The sequence below is a fragment of the Tachyglossus aculeatus genome, chromosome 19, assembly GCF_015852505.1.
Source record: "Tachyglossus aculeatus isolate mTacAcu1 chromosome 19, mTacAcu1.pri, whole genome shotgun sequence".
Taxonomy (NCBI): Eukaryota; Metazoa; Chordata; class Mammalia; order Monotremata; family Tachyglossidae; genus Tachyglossus; species Tachyglossus aculeatus.
Genome location: NC_052084.1, coordinates 25,334,800 through 25,355,294, shown reverse-complemented (window position 1 = coordinate 25,355,294; position 20,495 = coordinate 25,334,800). Strand labels below are relative to the sequence as shown.

Genomic DNA, 20,495 nt, shown 5'->3' with positions numbered 1-20,495 from the left:
CTCTCTTTTCTTTCTTTCCTTTTCTTCCTTTCCTTCTTTCCTTTCTCTCTTTCTCTTTCTTTCCTCCTTTATCTTTCCTTTTCTTTTCTTCCTTTCTACCTTTTTCTTTCTTTCTTTTTCTTTCCCTTTTTTCCTTTCCTTCTTTCCTCTTTCCTTTTCTTCCTTCCTGTTTCTTTTCTTTCTTTCTTTCCTTCTTCTTTGTTTCCTTTCTTTCCCTCTTTTCTTTCTTTCTTTCCTTTTCTTCCTTCCTCTTTGTTTTCTTTTCTCTTTTCTTTCCTTTCTTTCTTCTTTCTTTCCTTTCTTTTTTCCCTTTTCTTTCCCTTTCTTCCTTCGTGTTTCCTTTTTCTTTCTTTCCTTCTTTCCTTTCCTTTCTCTTTTATTCTTTTCCCTTTCCTTTCCCTTTTTCTTCCTTCCTTCCTTCCTTCCCTTTCTCTTTTCTTTCCTTTCTTTCCTTCTTTCCTTTCTCTTTCTTTCCTTTCCTTCCTTTTCTTCCTTCCTCTTTGTTTTCTTTTTCTCTTTTCTTTCCTTTCTTCTTTCTTTCCTTTCTTTTTCCCCTTTTCTTTCCCTTTCTTCCTTCCTGTTTCCTTTCTCTTTCTTTTTTCCTTTTCTTCTTTCTTTCCTTCTTTCCTTTCTCTTTTATTCTTTTCCCTTTCCTTTCCCTTTTTCTTCCTTCCTTCCTTTCCTTTCTCTCTTTCTTTCTTTCCTTTCCTTCCTTTCTTTCTTTTCTTTCAGTTCTTTCCTTTCTCTTTTCTTTCTTTCCCGTTTTTCCTTTCCTTCTTTCTTTCCTTTCCTTCTTTTCTTTCTTTTTCTTCCTTCCTGTTTCCTTTCTTTCTCTCTTTCTTTCCTTCCTCTTTTGGTTTCCTTTCTCTCTCTTCTTTCTTTCCTTTCTCTTTTTTCTTTTCTTTCCCTTTTTCCTTCCTCTGTTTCCTTTCTCTTTCTCTCCTTTCTTTTTTCCTTTCCTTTCTGTTTTATTCTTTTTCCTTTCCCTTTTTCTTCCTTCCTTCCTTTCCTTCTTTCCTTTCCTTTTCTTTTTCTTCCTTCCTCTGTTTCCTTTCTTTCTCTCTTTCCTTCCTCTTTTTGTTTCCTTTCTTTCTCTTTTTTCCTTTCTCTCTTTCTTCTTTCTTTCCTTCTTTCTTTTCTTTCCCTTTTTTCCTTCCTCTGTTTCCTTTCTCTTTCTCTCCTCTTTCTTTTTTCCTTTCCTTTCTTTCCTTTCTCTTTTATTCTTTTCCCTTTCCTTTCCCCTTTTCTTCCTTCCTTCCTGTCCTTTTTTCCTTTCTCTCTTTTCTTTCTTTCCTTTCCTTTTCTTCCTTTCCTTATTTCCTTGCTCTCTTTCTTTCCTTTCCTTCTTTATCTTTCCTTTCCTTCTTTTCTTCCTTTCTACATTTTTCTTTCTTCCTTTCCTTCCTTCCTTTCCTTTCTTTCCTTTCCTTCTTTCCTTCCTTTCTTTTCTTTCTCTTTTTTCCTTTCCTTCTTTCTTTCCTTCCTTCCTTTCCTTCTTTTCTTTATTTTCTTTTCTTCCTTCCTCTGTTTCCTTTCTTTCTCTCTTTTCTTTCTTTCCTTCTTTCCTTTCTCTTTAATTCTTTTCCCTTTCCTTTCCCTTTTTCTTCCTCCCTTCCTTTCTTTCCTTTTTTCCTGTCTCTTTCCTTGCCTTCTTTCCTTTCCTTCTTTATCTTTTCTTCCTTTCTTTTTCTTTCTTTCTTTCCTTCCTTTTCTTTCCCTTTTTTCCTTTCCTTCTTTCTTTCCTTTCCTTCTTATCTTTCTTTCCTTTTCTTCTTTCCTGTTTCCTTTCTTTTCTTTCTTTCCTTTTTTTCTTCCTCTTTGCTTCCTTTCTTTCTCTTTTCTTTCTCTTTCTTTCCTTCTTTTTTTTCTTTTCTTTCCCTTTCTTCCTTCATCTGTTTCCTTTCTCTCTCTTTCTTTTTTCCTTTCCTTTTCTTTCCTTTCTCTTTTATTCTTTTCCCTTTCCTTTCCCTTTTTCTTCCTTCCTTTCTTTCCTTTTTCCCTCTCTTTTCTTTCTTTCCTTTCCTTCCTTCCTTTCTCTTTCTTTTCTTTCCTTTCCTTCTTTCTTTACCTTTCCTTTCCTTCTTTTCTTCCTTTCTACCTTTTTCTTTCTTTCCTTCCTTTCTTCCTTCCTTTCTTTTATTCTTTTTCCTTTCCCTTTTTCTTCCTTCCTTCCTTTCCTTTTCCTTCCTTCCTCTTTCCTTTTTTCCTTTCACTCTTTTCTTTCTTTCCTTTCTCTCTTTCTTTCCTTCTTCCTTTATCTCTCATTTTCTTCTTTTCTTTTCTTCCTTTCTACCTTTTTCTTTCTTTCCTTCCTTCCCTTTTCTTCCTTCCTTCCTTTCTTTTATTCTTTTTCCTTTCCCTTTTTCTTCCTTCCTTCCTTTCTTTCCTTTTCCTTCCTTCCTTTCTTTCCTTTTTTCCTTTCTCTTTTCTTTCTTTCCTTTCTCTCTTTCTTTCCTTCTTTCTTTATCTCTCATTTTCTACTTTTCTTCCTTTCTACCTTTTTCTTTCTTTCCTTCCTTCCCTTTTCTTCCTTCCTTCCTTTCTTCCTTCCTTTCTTTTATTCTTTTTCCTTTCCCTTTTTCTTCCTTCCTTCCTTTCCTTTTCCTTCCTTCCTTTCCTTTTTTCCTTTCTCTTTTCTCTTTCCTTTCTCTCTTTCTTTCCTTCTTTCTTTATCTCTCATTTTCTTCTTTTCTTTTCTTCCTTTCTACCTTTTCCTTCCTTCCCTTTTCTTCCTTCCTTCCTTTCTTTTCTTTCTTTCCATTTTTCCTTTCCTTCTTTTCTTTCTCTCCTTTTCTTCCTGTTTCCTTTCTTTCTCTCTTTTCTTTCTTTCCTTTTTTCCTTCCTCTTTGTGCAGAGCATTTTCCTTCCTCTGTGTGCAGAGCATTGGACTAAGCGCTGAGGGGGATACAAGGCGATCAGGTTGTCCCACAGGGGGGCTCACAGCCTTCGTCCCCATTTGACAGAGGAGGGAACTGAGGCCCAGAGAAGTGACTTGCCCAAAGTCACACAGCTGACAATTGGCGGAGCCGAGATTCGAACCCATGACCTCTGGCTCCAAAGCCCGGGCTCTTTCCACTGAGCCACGCTGCTTCTGCTACTGTATGCTCCCAAGTGTTTTGTACAGTGCTCGGCGCGCAGTGGGCACTCAATAAGTACCACTGATTGACTGATTCACTCATTCGATCACCGGAAGCGTACAACTGATCAAAATCTCATCGAGAATGTATTAGAAATTTGCAGCATTTATAACGTCTACCCCATAGCCAAAAGTACAGCAGGATTTCTCGACCGTGAGCCCGCTGTCGGGTAGGGACCGCCTCTAGATGTTGCCGGCTCGGACTTCCCGAGCGCCCAGTACAGCGCCGTGGGCGCTCAGTAAATACGACTGAATGAAGGAATGAATGCAGGCCAATGAGACCGGGCACAGTCCAAGCCCTACGTGGGGCTCACGGTCTCAGACGAGGGAACTGAGGCCCGGAGAAGGGCAGTGACTTGCCCAAGGTCGCCCCGCAGACGAGCGGTGGAGTCGGGATTAGAACCCAGGTCCTTTGACTCCCAGCCCTGTGTCCTTTCCACTGGGCCACGCTGCTTCTCCTGTCTGTCCCCCATTAGATTAATGACGGTTCTTTAGTGCGCCTCGTTAATAACGAATCCTCGAGTACGGTCCTTCATTCAGTCGTATTTATTGAGCGCCTACCGTGTGAGGAGCACTGGACTAAGCGCTTGGGAGGGAACAGTACAACAACTGGCACGAGGCATCCGTAATCCATCAGCGGTATTTGTTGAGCACTAACTGGACGGAGCGCTCTACTAAACATTTGGAAAACTGTAATATAAAAATGTTGGTAGGATTCGCTCTCAGCCCTCGAGGAGTTTACAGGTTATTCATTCCATCGATCGTATTTATTGAGCGCTTACCGTGTGAGGAGCACTGGACTAAGCGCTTGGGAAGGACAATTCGGCAACGAATAGAGACGATCCCTGCCCACGATGGGCTCACAGTCTAGAAGGGGGGAGGCAGACATCAAAAAGAGTTAATAATAATAATAATAATAATAATAATAATAGCATTTATTCATTCATTCATTCATTCAATCGTATTTATTGAGCGCTTACCGTGTGAGGAGCACTGGACTAAGCGCTTGGGAGAGAACAGTACAACAACTGGCACAAGGCATCCGTAATCCATGAGCGGTATTTGTTGAGCACTAACTGGACGGAGCGCTCTGCTAAACATCTGGAAAAGTGTAATATAAAAATGTTGGTAGGATTCGCTCTCAGCCCTCGAGGAGTTTACAGGTTATTCAATCAATTGTATTTATTGAGCGCTTACCGTGTGAGGAGCACTGGACTAAGCGCTTGGGAGAGAACAGTACAACAACTGGCACAAGGCATCCGTAATCCATCAGCGGTATTTGTTGAGCACTAACTGGACGGAGCGCTCTGCTAAACATTTGGAAAAGTGGAATATAAAAATGTTGGTAGGATTCGCTCTCAGCCCTCGAGGAGTTTGCAGGTTATTCATTCCATCAGTCGTATTTATTGAGCGCTTCCTGTGGGCAGAGCACCGGACTAAGCGCTTGGGAAGGACAATTCGGCAACAAATAGGGACGATCCCTGCCCACGACGGGCTCGCGGTCTAGAAGGGGGGAGGCAGACATCAAAAAGAGTAAATAATAATAATAATAATAATAGCATTTATTCATTCATTCATTCAATCGTATTTATTGAGCGCTTACCGTGTGAGGAGCACTGGACTAAGCGCTTGGGAGAGAACAGTACAACAGTTAGCACGAGGCATCCGTAATCCATCAGTGGTATTTGTGGAGCACTAACTGTATAGAGCGCTGTACTGAGCACCAACTTGTACTTCCCAAGCGCTTAGTACAGCGCTCTGCACACAGTAAGCGCTCAATAAATTTGATTGGTTGATTTGGGAAAGTGTAATATAAAAAAATTGGTAGACTCGCTCTCAGCCCTCGAGGAGTTTGCAGGTTATTCATTCCATCGATCGTATTTATTGAGCGCTTCCTGTGGGCAGAGCACCGGACTAAGCGCTTGGGAAGGACAATTCGGCAACGAATAGGGACGATCCCTGCCCACGACGGGCTCGCGGTCTAGAAGGGGGGAGGCAGACATCAAAAAGAGTAAATAATAATAATAATAATAATAATAATAATAATAATAATAGCATTTATTCATTCATTCATTCAATCTTATTTATTGAGCGCTTACCGTGTGAGGAGCACTGGACTAAGCGCTTGGGAGAGAACAGTACAACAACTGGCAAGAGGCATCCGTAATCCATCAGTGGTATTTGTGGAGCACTAACTGTATAGAGCGCTGTACTGAGCACCAACTTGTACTTCCCAAGCGCTTAGTACAGCGCTCTGCACACAGTAAGCGCTCAATAAATTTGATTGGTTGATTTGGGAAAGTGTAATATAAAAAAGTTGGTAGACTCGCTCTCAGCCCTCGAGGAGTTTGCAGGTTATTCATTCCATCGATCGTATTTATTGAGCGCTTCCTGTGGGCAGAGCACCGGACTAAGCGCTTGGGAAGGACAATTCGGCAATGAATAGGGACGATCCCTGCCCACGACGGGCTTGCGGTCTAGAAGGGGGGAGACGGTCATCAAAAAGAGTAAATAATAATAATAATAATAATAATAATAATAGCATTTATTCATTCATTCATTCAATCGTATTTATTGAGCGCTTACCGTGTGAGGAGCACTGGACTAAGCGCTTGGGAAGTCCAAGTTGGCGACATAGAGAGACGGGCCCTACTCGACAAAGGGCTCACAGGCTAGAAGCGCTTACTATGTGCCCAGCACTGTTCTAAGCGCCGGGGAGGTTACGAGGTGATCAGGTGGTCCCACGGGGGGCTCCCGGTCTTAATTTAATCCCCATTTTCCAGATGAGGTCACTGAGGCCCAGAGAAGTGAAGTGACTTGCCCAGAGTCCCCCAGCTGACAGGTGGCGGAGCCGGGATTCGAACCCATGACCTCGGACTCCAAAGCCCGGGCTCCTTCCACTGAGCCCCGCTGCTTCTCAAGAGGCATCGGTAGCATCGTTATATAAACAGAATTATAGATATGTACACGTCATATCTATCATATATAACTCTATTTTTACTAATGATGTGTACAGATCTATAAGGTACACATCGTTAATAAAAATCAACAGAATTAGAATTATAAATCTGTACACACATACCCAAGTGCTTTGGGGTGGGGAGGGGAGAGATAATTCATAATTTATTAATAAAATGCATAAAAATGAAGTACAGATAGGGGCAAAGGGTAAGGGTAGAATTATAGATATGTACACATCATATCATACATAATTCTATTTATTTTTACTAATGATGTGTACAGATGTATAAGGTACACATCATTAATAAAAATCAACAGAATTAGAATTATAAATCTGTACACACATACCCAAGTGCTTTGGGGTGGGGAGGGGAGAGATAATTCATAATTTATTAATAAAATGCATAAAAATGAAGTACAGATAGGGGCAAAGGGTAAGGGTAGAATTATAGATATGTACACATCATATCATACATAATTCTATTTATTTTTACTAGTGATGTGTACAGATCTATAAGGTACACATCATTGATAAAAATCAATAGAATTAGAATTATGAATCTGTACACACATACCCAAGTGCTTTGGGGTGGGGAGGGGAGAGATAATTCATAATTTATTAATAAACTGAATAAAAATTAAGTACAGATGGGGCAAAGGGTAAGGGTAGAATTATAGATATGTACACATCGCATATATAATTCTATTTATTTTTACTAATGACGTGTACAGATCTATAAGGTACACATCATTAATGAAAATAAATAGAATTATAATTATAAATCTACACACATACACAAGTGCTGTGGGGCGGGGAGAGATAATAATTTATTAATAAATTGAATAAAAATAAATTACAGATAGAGAAACTGGCAAAGGGTAAGGGTAGAATTATGGATATGTACGCATCGTATCTATCATATATAACTGTATTTGTTTTTACTAATGATGTGTACAGATCTATAAGGTACACATCTTTAATAAAAATAAATAGAATTATAATTATAAATCTACACACATACACAAGTGCTGTGGGGCAGGGAGAGAATAATTTATTAATAAAGGGAATAAAAATAAATTACAGATGGGGAAACTGGCAAAGCGTAAGGGTAGAATTATAGATATGTACACATCATATCATATATAATTCTATTTATTTTTACTAATGATGTGTACAGATCTATAAGGTACACATCGTTAATAAAAAGAAATAGAATTATAATTATAAATCTGTACACACATACACAAGTGCTGTGGGGCGGGGAGAGATAATAATTTATTAATAAAGGGAATAAAAATAAATTACAGATAGGGAAACTGGCAAAGAGTAAGGGTAGAATTACAGATATGTACACATCATATCTATCATATATAATTCTATTTATTTTTATTAATGATGTGTACAGATCTATGAGGTACACATCGTTAATAAAAAGAAATAGAATTATAATTATAAATCTGTACACACATATACAAGTGCTGTGGGGTGGAGAGAGATAGTAAGTTATCAATAAAGGGAATAAAAATAAATTACAGATAGGGAAAGGGTAAGGGTAGAATTATAGATATGTACACATAATATCTATTATATGTAATTCTATTATTTTTACCAATGATGTGTACAGATCTATAAGGTATAGATAATTCTATTTAATATAATTTAATTATATATATTAATTCTATTAATATAATTTAATATAATATAATACTATTTATTTTTACCAATGATGTATACAGATCTATAAGGTACACATCATTAATAAAAATAAATAGAAGTATAAATCTGTACACACATACACAAGTGCTGTGGGGCGGGGAGAGATAATTTATTAATAAAGGGAATAAAAATAAATTACAGATAGGGAAACTGGCAAAGGGTAAGGGTAGAACTATAGCTATGTACACATATATATAATTCTATTTATTTTTACTAATGTGTACAGATCCATAAGGTACACATCGTTAACAAAAAGAAATAGAATTATAATTATAAATCTGTACACACATACACAAGTGCTGTGGGGCGGGGAGAGATACTAATTTATTAATAAAGGGCATAAAAATAAATTACAGATAGGGAAACTGGCAAAAGGTAAGGGTAGAATTATAGACATGTACACATATCATATATAATTCTATTTATTTTTACTAATGATGTGTACAGATCTATAAGGTACACACCGTTAATAAAAAGAAATAGAATTATAGTTATAAATCTGTACACACATACACAAGTGCTGTGGGGCGGGGAGAGATAATAATTTATTAATAAATTGAATAAAAATAAATTACAGATGGGGAAACTGGCAAAGGGTAATAAGGATAGAATTATAGATATGTACACATCATATCTATCATATATAATTCTATTTATTTTACTAATGATGTGCACAGATCTATAAGGTACATTAATAAATATAAATAATATAAAATATAAATATTAATAAATATAATATAATATATAATTCTATTTATTTTTATTAATGATGTGTACAGATCTATAAGGTACACATCGTTAATAAAAAGAAATAGAATTATAATTATAAACCTGTACACACATACGCAAGTGCTGTGGGGCGGGGAGAGATAATAATTTATTAATAAAGGGAATAAAAGTAAATTACAGATAGGGAAACTGGCAAAGGGTAAGGGTAGAATTATGGATATGTACACATCATATCTATCATACATAATTCTATTTATTTTACTAATGATGTGTACAGATCTATAAGGCACATTAATAAATATAAATAATATAAAATATAAACATTAATAAATATAATATAATATAATTCTATTTATTTTTATTGATGATGTGTACAGATCTATAAGGTACACATCGTTAACAAAAAGAAATAGAATTATAATTATAAATCTGTACACACATACACAAGTGCTGTGGGGCGGGGAGAGATAATAATTTATTAATAAAGGGAATAAAAATAAATTACAGATGGGGAAACTGGCAAAGGGTAAGGGTAGAATTATAGACATGTACACATATATATAATCCTATTTATTTTTACTAATGATGTGTACAGATCTATAAGGTACACATCATTAATAAAAATAAATAGAATTATAATTATAAAACTATACACATACACAAGTGCTGTGGGGCGGGGAGAGATACTAATGTATTAATAAAGGGAATGAAAATAAATTACAGATAGGGAAACTGGCAAAGAGTAAGGGTAGAATTATAGATATGTACACATCATATCATACATAATTCTATTTATTTTTACTAATGATGTGTACAGATCTATAAGGTACACACCGTTAATAAAAAGAAATAGAATTATAATTATAAATCTGTACACACATACACAAGTGCTGTGGGGCGGGGAGAGATACTAATTTATTAATAAAGGGCATAAAAATAAATTACAGATAGGGAAACTGGCAAAGGGTAAGGGTAGAATTATAGACATGTACACACATATATAATCCTATTTATTTTTACTAATGATGTGTACAGATCTATAAGGTACACATCATTAATAAAAATAAATAGAATTATAATTATAAAACTATACACATACACAAGTGCTGTGGGGCGGGGAGAGATACTAATGTATTAATAAAGGGAATGAAAATAAATTACAGATAGGGAAACTGGCAAAGGGTAAGGGTAGAATTATAGATATGTACACATCATATATATAATTCTATTTATTTTTACTAATGTGTACAGATCTATAAGGTACATTAATAAATATAAATAATATAAAACATAAATATTAATTAATATAATATAATATATAATTCTATTTATTTTTATTAATGATGTGTACAGATCTATAAGGTACACATCGTTAACAAAAAGAAATAGAATTATAATTATAAATCTGTACACACATACACAAGTGCTGTGGGGCGGGGAGAGATAATAATTTATTAATAAATTGAATAAAAATAAATTACAGATAGGGAAACCGGCAAAGGGTATATACCGAAGTCCTGTGAGGCTGAGGTGAATCTCTTTTTTTCTGAATTGGCTGTGAAATAATTGGAAAATGAAACGTTCGCCTATGTGATGCATAAAAATGTCATTCCAAATATCTCACGATTGACACTTCCATTGCTATCGGAGCGTATCCCTCTATCTGTTGCGCTTTTCCGTCACTACCTTTCGTACAGTTCCGTCGTTTTCTTCCGTGATTTGGATGGGAGGAACGTATTATATTATATATATTATATATATGTTATATATTATTATATTTTATATATTATTATATTATATCATTTCCTTTGGGAAACCATCCTGTGGGGTTTTGACCCTTCGAGACCGTGAGCCCGCTGTCGGGTCGGGACCGTCTCCCGATGTTGCCGACTCGTCCTTCCCAAGCGCTTAGTCCAGTGCTCTGCACACAGTGAGCGCTCGATAAATCCGACTGAACGAAGGAATGAATGAATTAATGGATGAATGAATGAAGGAAGGAAGGAATTAATGGGCGCCTAACATCTGCCGTCCAAAAAACGTCGCATCGCCGCTCCGGACGATCTTTCATAGGAGCAAAGTCCGCCAGACATCCCTTGTCCCTTTCCCCTTCGAGGCTCACGATCGGATGGCGATCAAACAATATACGGGACGGAGAAGCCGCGTGGCTTAGCGGGAAGAGCCCGGGTTTGGGAGCCGGAGGTCGTGGGTTCCAATCCCGCCTCCGCCACCTGTCCGCTGGGTGACCGTGGGCGAGTCGCTTGGCTTCTCTGGGCCTCAGTTCCCTCATCTGGAAAACATGGAGACTGTGAGCCCTCCGTGGGACAGCCTCATCACCTTGTCACCTCCCCAGCGCTTAAAACAGTACTTGCTACATGATAAGTGCTTAACTTGATGATGATGATGATGATTATAGCTCTACCACTCAACAGATGAAGGCAAAGAGCTCATTGTGGGCAGGCAGTGTGTCTGTTTATTGTTGTGTTGTACTCTCCAAAGTGCTTAGTGTAGTGCTCTGCACACAGTAAGTGCTCAGTAAATATGTAGGAAGGAAGGAAGGAAGGAAGGCAGGGAGAAAGAAAGAAAGGAAAGAGAGGAAAGAAGGAAAGAAAGAAAAAAGGAAAGAAGGAAAGGAAGGAAGAAAAGAAAAGAAGGAAAGGAAAGAAAGAAGACAAGAAAGCAAGAAAGCAAGAAAGAAAGAAAAAGAAAAGAAGGAAAGAAAGAAGGAAGGAAGGAAAGAAGGAAGGCATAGAGAAAGAGAAAGGAAAGAGAGAAAGGAAAGAAAGAAAGGAAGCAAGAAAGAAAGAAAGGAAGGAAGAAAAGAAAAGAAGGAAAGGAAGGAAGAAAAGGGAAGGAAGGAAGGAAGGAAGGAAGGGAAAGAAAGAAAAGAAAGAAGGAAAGAGAGAAAAAGAAAGAGAGAAAGGAAAGAAAGAAAGCAAGCAAGAAAGGAAGGAAGGAAGGAAAGGAAGGAAGGAAGGAAGGAAGGAAGGAAGGAAGGAAGAAGGAAGGAAGGAAGGAAGGAAGGAAAGGAAGGAAAGGAAGGAAAAGAAAGAAAAGAAAGAAAAGAAAGAAGGAAAGAGAGAGAAAGGAAAGAAAGCAAGCAAGAAAGGAAGGAAGAAAAGGAAAGAAAGCAAGAAAGGAAGGAAGGAAGAAAAAAGAAGTAAAGGAAAGAAAGAAAGAAAGAAAGAAAGAGAGAAAGGAAAGAAAGCAAGCAAGAAAGGAAGGAAGAAAAGGAAAGAAAGAAAGAAAGAAAGAAAGAAAGAAAGAAAGAAAGAAAGAAAGAAAGAAAGAAAGAAAGAAAGAAAGAAAGGAAGAAAGGAAGGAAGAAAGAAAAAAGAAGGAAAAGGAAGGAAGGAAGAAAAAAGAAGGAAAAGGAAGGAAGGAAGGAAGGAAGGAAGGAAGGAAGGAAGGGAGGGAGGGAGGGAGGAAGGGAAGGAAAGAAAGAAAGAAAAGAAGGAAGGGAAGGAAGGAAGGAGAGGGAGGGAGGAAGGAAGAAAGGAGAGAAAGGAGAGGAATGTGACCTAAAAATCTTATTTTTCCTGATGTGAGAGATCAAGGCTTCACACCAGGTCGGGGACCCCGAATTCCCGGACCCCCAGAAGCCCGATTCCCCACGACCCCAAGCAGGCCTTAAAGGGTCCAGACCTTTCCCCGAGGACGCGGGGACCCGGCCACACCGAGCCCGAAACCCTCGCCACCGGACGAGGCCTAAGCGTTGGCAGCTCCCGGCACGGATCGCGCTTCCGGATTCCCGTCTAGGCCGGGATAAGCGTCGGGATTGGGGAACGGGGGATATCTCTCCGGCCACCGGACAACTGCCGGTTTTAAGGATTTCCCTCCTCTCCGCAGGGCGTAGCCTCATCGCTGATCAAGGCCCTGAACGAAGTCGGTTGTTTAAAACCCAAGCTGCCCTTCCACGGCGTCGGGAAGTCCGCCCTCCTGTTTGTGGCCTTCCACCTGAAAGGTACGGGCCGCGTTGTAGTTTTCCAAGGTGGGCCGTTCCCGGCGACGTCAGCTGTGTATATTAATCTGGACTGAGAAAGGGGAAAGATCTGGAGAGAGCCCACGTGTAAGGAAGAGATAAGCCACGGGCCCGGCAGGATCCGGGATTGAATTCCGGCTCGGCCGCCCGCCTGCCGGGCGACTCCGAGCGGGCCGTGAAACGGGGATGAAGACGGCGACCGTGTCCGATCCCACCGTTTCGCATCCGGCACGTCGCAAGCGCGCGACGGGTGCCGTCGGAATGAAGATGAAAATTCCAAAGTGAAGGGTTTCGGGATTAGCCCGGAGCGGAGAACGGCAGTCACCAGGGCGACCTAAAAATGGCGGCGTGGGGTTGGCGTGGATACGTATTCGCGGGCCCAACGCGGATCGCCGCGGTTGGATCGGGTGACTGCCAAATAAAGTATTAGTTATTGGACGGTGATAATAATAATAATAATAATAATAATAATAATAATAATAATAAAGATGGCATTTATTAAGCGCTTACTACGTGCAAAGCACTGTGAGCCCACTGTTGGGTAGGGACTGTCTCTATATGTTGCCAATTTCTACTTCCCAAGCGCTTAGTCCAGTGCTCTGCACCTAGTAAGCGCTCAATAAATACGATTGATGATGATGATGATGATGGTCTAAGCGCCGGGGAGGTGACAAGGTGATCAGCTTGTCCCACGGGAGGCTCAGTCTTCACCCCCACTTTCCAGACGAGGGAACTGAGGCCCAGAGGAGCGAAGTGACTCGCCCCAGGTCACCCAGCTGACCAGCGGCGGGGTCGGGATTGGAACCCGTGACCGCTGACTCCAGAGCCCCGGCTCTTTCCGCTGAGCCGCGCTGCTTCTCGAGCCTTCTCGAAGATGCGGCGCCAGGATTAGAACCCAGGTCCTCTTAACTCCCAAGTCCAGGCTCAATCCGCTAGGCCACACCCTGCCCCATGGCACTTTTATATATATATTTATATATATATATATTTTATATATATTTATATCTATATAATATATATGTTTATACCTAGCTATATATTTATTTATATCTACCTATTTATATCTATCTATATATGTGTGTAAATATCTCTAATTCTATTTATTTCGATTGATGCCCGTTTGCTCGCTCGGACGCCTGTCTCCCCGTCCAGACCGTAAACCCGCTGCGGGCAGGGATTGCTTCTCTTTATCGGTGTATTGTACTTTCCAAGCGCTTAGTACAGTGCTCTGCACACAGTAAGCGCTCAATAGATACGATTGAATGAATGAATAGATGCACTTGAATGAATGAATGAACGCGCAAATGCCGCTTCTCTGTGATTATCATTGCATTTGTTAAGCGTTTACTAGGTGACAAGCAATGGTCTAAAGGGTGGGGTAATAATAATAATAATAATAATAATAATAATAATAATAATGATGGCATTTATTAAGTGCTTACTATGTGCCAAGCACCGTTCTAAGCGCTGGGGAGGTTACAAGGTGATCAGGTTGTCCCACGGAGGGCTTACAGTCTTAATTCCCATTTTACAGATGAGGTGACTCAGGCGCAGAGAAGTGAAGTGACTTGCCCAAAGTCACACAGCTGACAAGTGGCGGAGCCGGGATTCGAACCCATGACCTCTGACTCCAGAGCCCGGGCTCTTTCCCACTGAGCCACGCTGCTTCTCAATAGCATATTATAACAGTATAATATAATAGTATTAGTATAATATAATAGTAATAATAATGATGATGATGATGATGGCATTTATTAAGCGCTTACTATGTGCCAAGCACTGTTCTAAGCGCCCGGGAGGGGACAAGGTGATCGGGTGGTCCCACGGGGGGCTCCCAGACTTCATCCCCGTTTTCCAGATGAGGGAACTGAGGCCCGGAGAAGTGAAGCGACTCGCCCCAAGTCACCCAGCTGACGAGCGGCGGAGCCGGGATTTGAACCCACGACCTCGGACTCCCAAGCCCGGGCTCTTCCCACTGAGCCGCGGAGATACGAGGTTCTCCGTCTGCACCCGATCCCTGCCCACGTGGGGCTCACGGTCGAGGTGTGAAGGCGTTGGACCGCGTCCCCATTTTACAGACCGGGAAAGCGCGGCGCCGCGGAGACGAGTCTCCGGGCCGGGATTCGCACCCGGGTCCTCTCCCTCCCGAGTCGCTGGCGAAAGGAGCTTACGGTCTGGAGACGGAGACGCCGCCGCATCAACGTGGCTCAGTGGGAAGCGCCCGGGCTTCGGAGTCCGAGGTCGCGGGTTCCAATCCTGGCTCCGCCGCCCGTCAGCTGGGTGACTTTGGGCGAGTCGCTTCGCTTCTCTGGGCCTCGGTTCCCTCATCTGGAAAATGGGGATTGAGACCGTGAGCCCACCGGGGGACTCACCTGCTCGCCTTGTAACCCTCCCCGGCGCTTAGAACAGTGCTTTGCGCGTAGTAAGCGCTTAATAAACGCCATCATCATCATCATAATTATTACTATTATTACCCCACCCTTTAGAACATTGCTTGTCACCTAGTAAACGCTTAACGAAGCGGCGTTTGCGCATTCATTCATTCATTCATTCAAGTGCATCTATTCATTCATTCAATCGTATCTACTGAGTGCGGAGCACTGTACTGAGCGCTTGGAAAGTACAACACACCGATAAAGAGAAGCAGTCCCTGCCCACAGCGGGTTTATGGTCTGAGCCCCCCGGGGGACTCACCTGCTCGCCTTGTAACCCTCCCCGGCGCTTAGAACAGTGCTTTGAGCGTAGTAAGCGCTTAATAAACGCCATCATCATCATAATTATTACTATTATTACCCCACCCTTTAGACCATTGCTTGTCACCTAGTAAACGCTTAACGAAGCGGCATTTGCGCATTCATTCATGTGCATCTATTCATCCATTCAATCGTATCTATTGAGCGCAGAGCGCTGTACTAAGCGCTTGGAAAGTACAATACACCGATAAAGAGAAGCAGTCCCTGCCCACAGCGGGTTTATGGTCTGAGCCCCCCGGGGGACTCACCTGCTTGCTTGTAACCCTCCCCGGCGCTTAGAACAGTGCTTTGAGCGTAGTAAGCGCTTAATAAACGCCATCATCATCATAATTATTACTATTATTACCCCACCCTTTAGACCATTGCTTGTCACCTAGTAAACGCTTAACGAAGCGGCATTTGCGCATTCATTCATGTGCATCTATTCATCCATTCAATCGTATCTACTGAGTGCGGAGCACTGTACTGAGCGCTTGGAAAGTACAACACACCGATAAAGAGAAGCAATCCCTGCCCACAGCGGGTTTATGGTCTGAGCCCCCCGGGGGACTCACCTGCTCGCCTTGTAACCCTCCCCGGCGCTCAGAACAGTGCTTTGCGCGTAGTAAGCGCTTAATAAACGCCATCATCATCATCATAATTATTACTATTATTACCCCACCCTTTAGAACATTGCTTGTCACCTAGTAAACGCTTAACAAATGCGATAATCATGGAGAAGCGGCGTTTGCGCATTCATTCATTCATTCATTCAAGTGCATCTATTCATCCATTCAATCGTATCTACTGAGCGCGGAGCACTGTACTGAGCGCTTGGAAAGTACAATACACAAATAAAGAGAAGCAATCCCTGCCCACAGCGGGTTTATGGTCTGAGCCCCCCGGGGGACTCACCTGCTTGCTTGTAACCCTCCCCGGCGCTTAGAACAGTGCTTTGCGCGTAGTAAGCGCTTAATAAATGCCATCATCATCATCATCATCATTATTACTATTATTACCCCACCCTTTAGAACATTGCTTGTCACCTAGTAAACGCTTAACGAAGCGGCATTTGCGCATTCATTCATTCATTCAAAGTGCATCCATTCATCCATTCAATCGTATCTATTGAGTGCAGAGCACTGTACTGAGCGCTTGGAAAGTACAACACACCGATAAAGAGAAGCAGTCCCTGCCCACAGTGGGTTTATGGTCTGAGCCCCCCGGGGGACTCACCTGCTCGCCTTGTAACCCTCCCCGGCGCTTAGAACAGTGCTTTGCGCGTAGTAAGCGCTTAATAAATGCCATCATCATCATCATCATTATTACTATTATTACCCCACCCTTTAGAACATTGCTTGTCACCTAGTAAACGCTTAACGAAGCGGCATTTGCGCATTCATTCATTCATTCAAGTGCATCCATTCAATCGTATCTATTGAGCGCAGAGCACTGTACTAAGCGCTTGGAAAGTACAACACACCGATAAAGAGAAGCAGTCCCTGCCCACAGCGGGTTTATGGTCTGAGCCCCCCGGGGGACTCACCTGCTCGCCTTGTAACCCTCCCCGGCGCTTAGAACAGTGCTTTGCGCGTAGTAAGCACTTAATAAACGCCATCATCATCATCATAATTATTACTATTATTACCCCACCCTTTAGACCATTGCTTGTCACCTAGTAAACGCTTAACGAAGCGGCATTTGCGCATTCATTCATGTGCATCTATTCATCCATTCAATCGTATCTATTGAGCGCAGAGCGCTGTACTAAGCGCTTGGAAAGTACAACACACCGATAAAGAGAAGCAGTCCCTGCCCACAGTGGGTTTATGGTCTGAGCCCCCCGGGGGACTCACCTGCTCGCCTTGTAACCCTCCCCGGCGCTCAGAACAGTGCTTTGCGCGTAGTAAGCGCTTAATAAATGCCATCATCATCATTATTATTACTATTATTACCCCACCCTTTAGAGCATTGCTTGTCACCTAGTAAACGCTTAACGAAGCGGCATTTGCGCATTCATTCATTCATTCAAGTGCATCTATTCATCCATTCAATCGTATCTACTGAGCGCAGAGCGCTGTACTAAGCGCTTGGAAAGTACAACACACCGATAAAGAGAAGCAGTCCCTGCCCACAGCGGGTTTATGGTCTGAGCCCCCCGGGGGACTCACCTGCTCGCCTTGTAACCCTCCCCGGCGCTTAGAACAGTGCTTTGAGCGTAGTAAGCGCTTAATAAACGCCATCATCATCATAATTATTACTATTATTACCCCACCCTTTAGACCATTGCTTGTCACCTAGTAAACGCTTAACGAAGCGGCATTTGCGCATTCATTCATGTGCATCTATTCATCCATTCAATCGTATCTATTGAGCGCAGAGCGCTGTACTAAGCGCTTGGAAAGTACAACACACCGATAAAGAGAAGCAGCCCCTGCCCACAGCGGGTTTATGGTCTGAGCCCCCCGGGGGACTCACCTGCTCGCCTGGTAACCCTCCCCGGCGCTTAGAACAGTGCTTTGCGCGTAGTAAGCGCTTAATAAACGCCATCATCATCATAATTATTACTATTATTACCCCACCCTTTAGAACATTGCTTGTCACCTAGTAAACGCTTAACGAAGCGGCATTTGCGCATTCATTCATGTGCATCTATTCATCCATTCAATCGTATCTATTGAGCGCAGAGCGCTGTACTAAGCGCTTGGAAAGTACAACACACCGATAAAGAGAAGCAGCCCCTGCCCACAGCGGGTTTATGGTCTGAGCCCCCCGGGGGACTCACCTGCTCGCCTTGTAACCCTCCCCGGCGCTCAGAACAGTGCTTTGCGCGTAGTAAGCGCTTAATAAATGCCATCATCATCATCATAATTATTACTATTATTACCCCACCCTTTAGAACATTGCTTGTCACCTAGTAAACGCTTAACAAATGCGATGATAATCACGGAGAAGCGGCATTTGTGCATTCATTCATTCATTCAAGTGCATCTATTCATTCATTCAATCGTATCTATTGAGTGCGGAGCACTGTACTGAGCGCTTGAAAAGTACAATACACCGATATAGAGAAGCAGTCCCTGCCCACAGCGGGTTTACGGTCCGAGCCCCCCGGGGGACTCACCTGCTCGCCTTGTAACCCTCCCCGGCGCTTAGAACAGTGCTTTGCGCGTAGTAAGCGCTTAATAAATGCCATCATCATCATCATAATTATTCCTATTATTACCCCACCCTTTAGAACATTGCTTGTCACCTAGTAAACGCTTAACAAATGCGATAATCATGGAGAAGCGGCGTTTGCGCATTCATTCATTCATTCATTCAAGTGCATCTATTCATTCATTCAATCGTATCTACTGAGTGCGGAGCACTGTACTGAGCGCTTGGAAAGTACAATACACCGATAAAGAGAAGCAGTCCCTGCCCACAGCGGGTTTATGGTCTGAGCCCCCCGGGGGACTCACCTGCTTGCTTGTAACCCTCCCCGGCACTTAGAACAGTGCTTTGCGCGTAGTAAGCGCTTAATAAATGCCATCATCATCGTAATTATTACTATTATTACCCCACCCTTTAGAACATTGCTTGTCACCTAGTAAACGCTTAACGAAGCGGCATTTGCGCATTCATTCATTCATTCAAGTGCATCTATTCATCCATTCAATCGTATCTATTGAGTGCGGAGCGCTGTACTGAGCGCTTGAAAAGTACAATACACTGATATAGAGAAGCAATCCCTGCCCACAGCGGGTTTATGGTCCGAGCCCCCCGGGGGACCATCTGCTCGCCTTTTAACCCTCCCCGGCGCTCAGAACAGTGCTTTGCGCGTAGTAAGCGCTTAATAAACGCCATTATTATTATTATTCCACCGGAAGCGCCCGCCACCAGACGGATTTCGAGCTTTCCGTTTCGTTTCTTGCAGCGCACAACCCCGGAGGGTCCGAATATTCCCGGACGAAGTATAAAAAGAAGCTGCGGCAGTTTGTCGAGTGGAGCCGACTCATAACGTACCTCGGCACCCAAATGAGCCTCAAGTACAAGGAACCTCACTGCAGACCCATTGATTTTGACCATAAATTGAGGACTTTCTTCTCCCTCAGAAACGCGGACCTCGTCTCCGGTTAATCTTCGGGGGACGAGCGCGTCGGCCGACCACCGAGGTCGCCGCATCTCCAGGGACAGGATTAATTTTTTGGTTTTCATTGCCGTCCCTTTAATTTAATTTAATTTCACGCTTCTCCCGTGAATTCCGCCGACGATCCAAAGAGCGCCGTAAGCGTTGGCCGTCTTTGTTCCGCTCTTAGACGGATGAACTGCTTTTATCGGAGACGGTCAGCCGCCGCTTTAATCGGACCCTAAGAGCGGGCGCTGAACGCCCTGAGTTCGAAACCGGAGTCGGGGCGGAGGCCTCCGGCCCGTCTGATTTGTAAAACCGAAAAGGCCGCGCGCATCTCCCCCGCCTTCGTTTCAATAAATGGCGGCTTCGTCTTCGGTTCGCGACCGGCTTCGGTGATTTCGGGGGGTTAGAAGATGAGCACGCCCGGCCATGAAGCGCCGCGTGGAAATCAATCAATCAATCAATCAATCAGTCGTATTTATTGAGCGCTTCCTGTGTGCGGAGCACTGGGCTAAGCGCTCGGGAAGGACAAGTCGGCGACGTCTAGAGCCGGGCCCGACCCGACAGCGGGCTCACGGTCTAGAAGGGGGAGACGGACAACAAAACCAAACATTTTAACAAACTAAAATCAATAGAATGGATGAGCCGGGGCTCTGGAGGCCGAGGTCACGGGTTCAAATCCCCGCTCCGCCGACTGTCTGGGCCTCGGTGACCTCATCCGGGAAACGGGGACGGAGACGCGAGCCACCCCCGTCGGACGACCTGATCGCCTTGTGACCTCCCCGCCGCTTAGAACGGCGCTTAATAAATGCCATTACTATTATTTTTATTATTAGCACGGTGCTCGGCACACGGCAAGCGCCCGATAAATACGACTGACTGAATCAAACAAGCTGTTGGGTAGTGGCCGTCTCGATATGTTGCCAACTTGTCCTTCCCAAGCGCTTAGTACAGTGCTCTGCACCCAGTAAGCGCTCAATAAATACGATTGAACGAATGAATCAAACCAGCCCAGGTCACCCCATAAAGGGTCATCGCCTCTCCGCCCCGTCACATCCTCCGGACGTCGTCATTCCCTCGTTTTCCGGCTCCCGTCGCCGCCTGAACTCGAAGAGACCGCGTATTCC

The 20,495-nt window shown here is 42.8% G+C and overlaps 1 protein-coding gene across 1 annotated transcript in view; it reads left to right on the top strand.

Annotated features, from left to right (window-relative positions):
- AK9 (adenylate kinase 9) overlaps positions 1 to 19,801 on the top strand; it is a 194,364-nt gene extending 174,563 nt beyond the window's left edge. Inside the window, exons 37-38 of the mRNA XM_038761300.1 lie at positions 12,390 to 12,504; positions 19,174 to 19,801. Coding sequence (XP_038617228.1) covers positions 12,390 to 12,504; positions 19,174 to 19,376 — 318 coding nt within the window. The 3' untranslated portion in view covers positions 19,377 to 19,801. The remainder of the gene's footprint in view (positions 1 to 12,389; positions 12,505 to 19,173) is intronic.
- Positions 19,802 to 20,495: the final 694 nt, after the last annotated feature.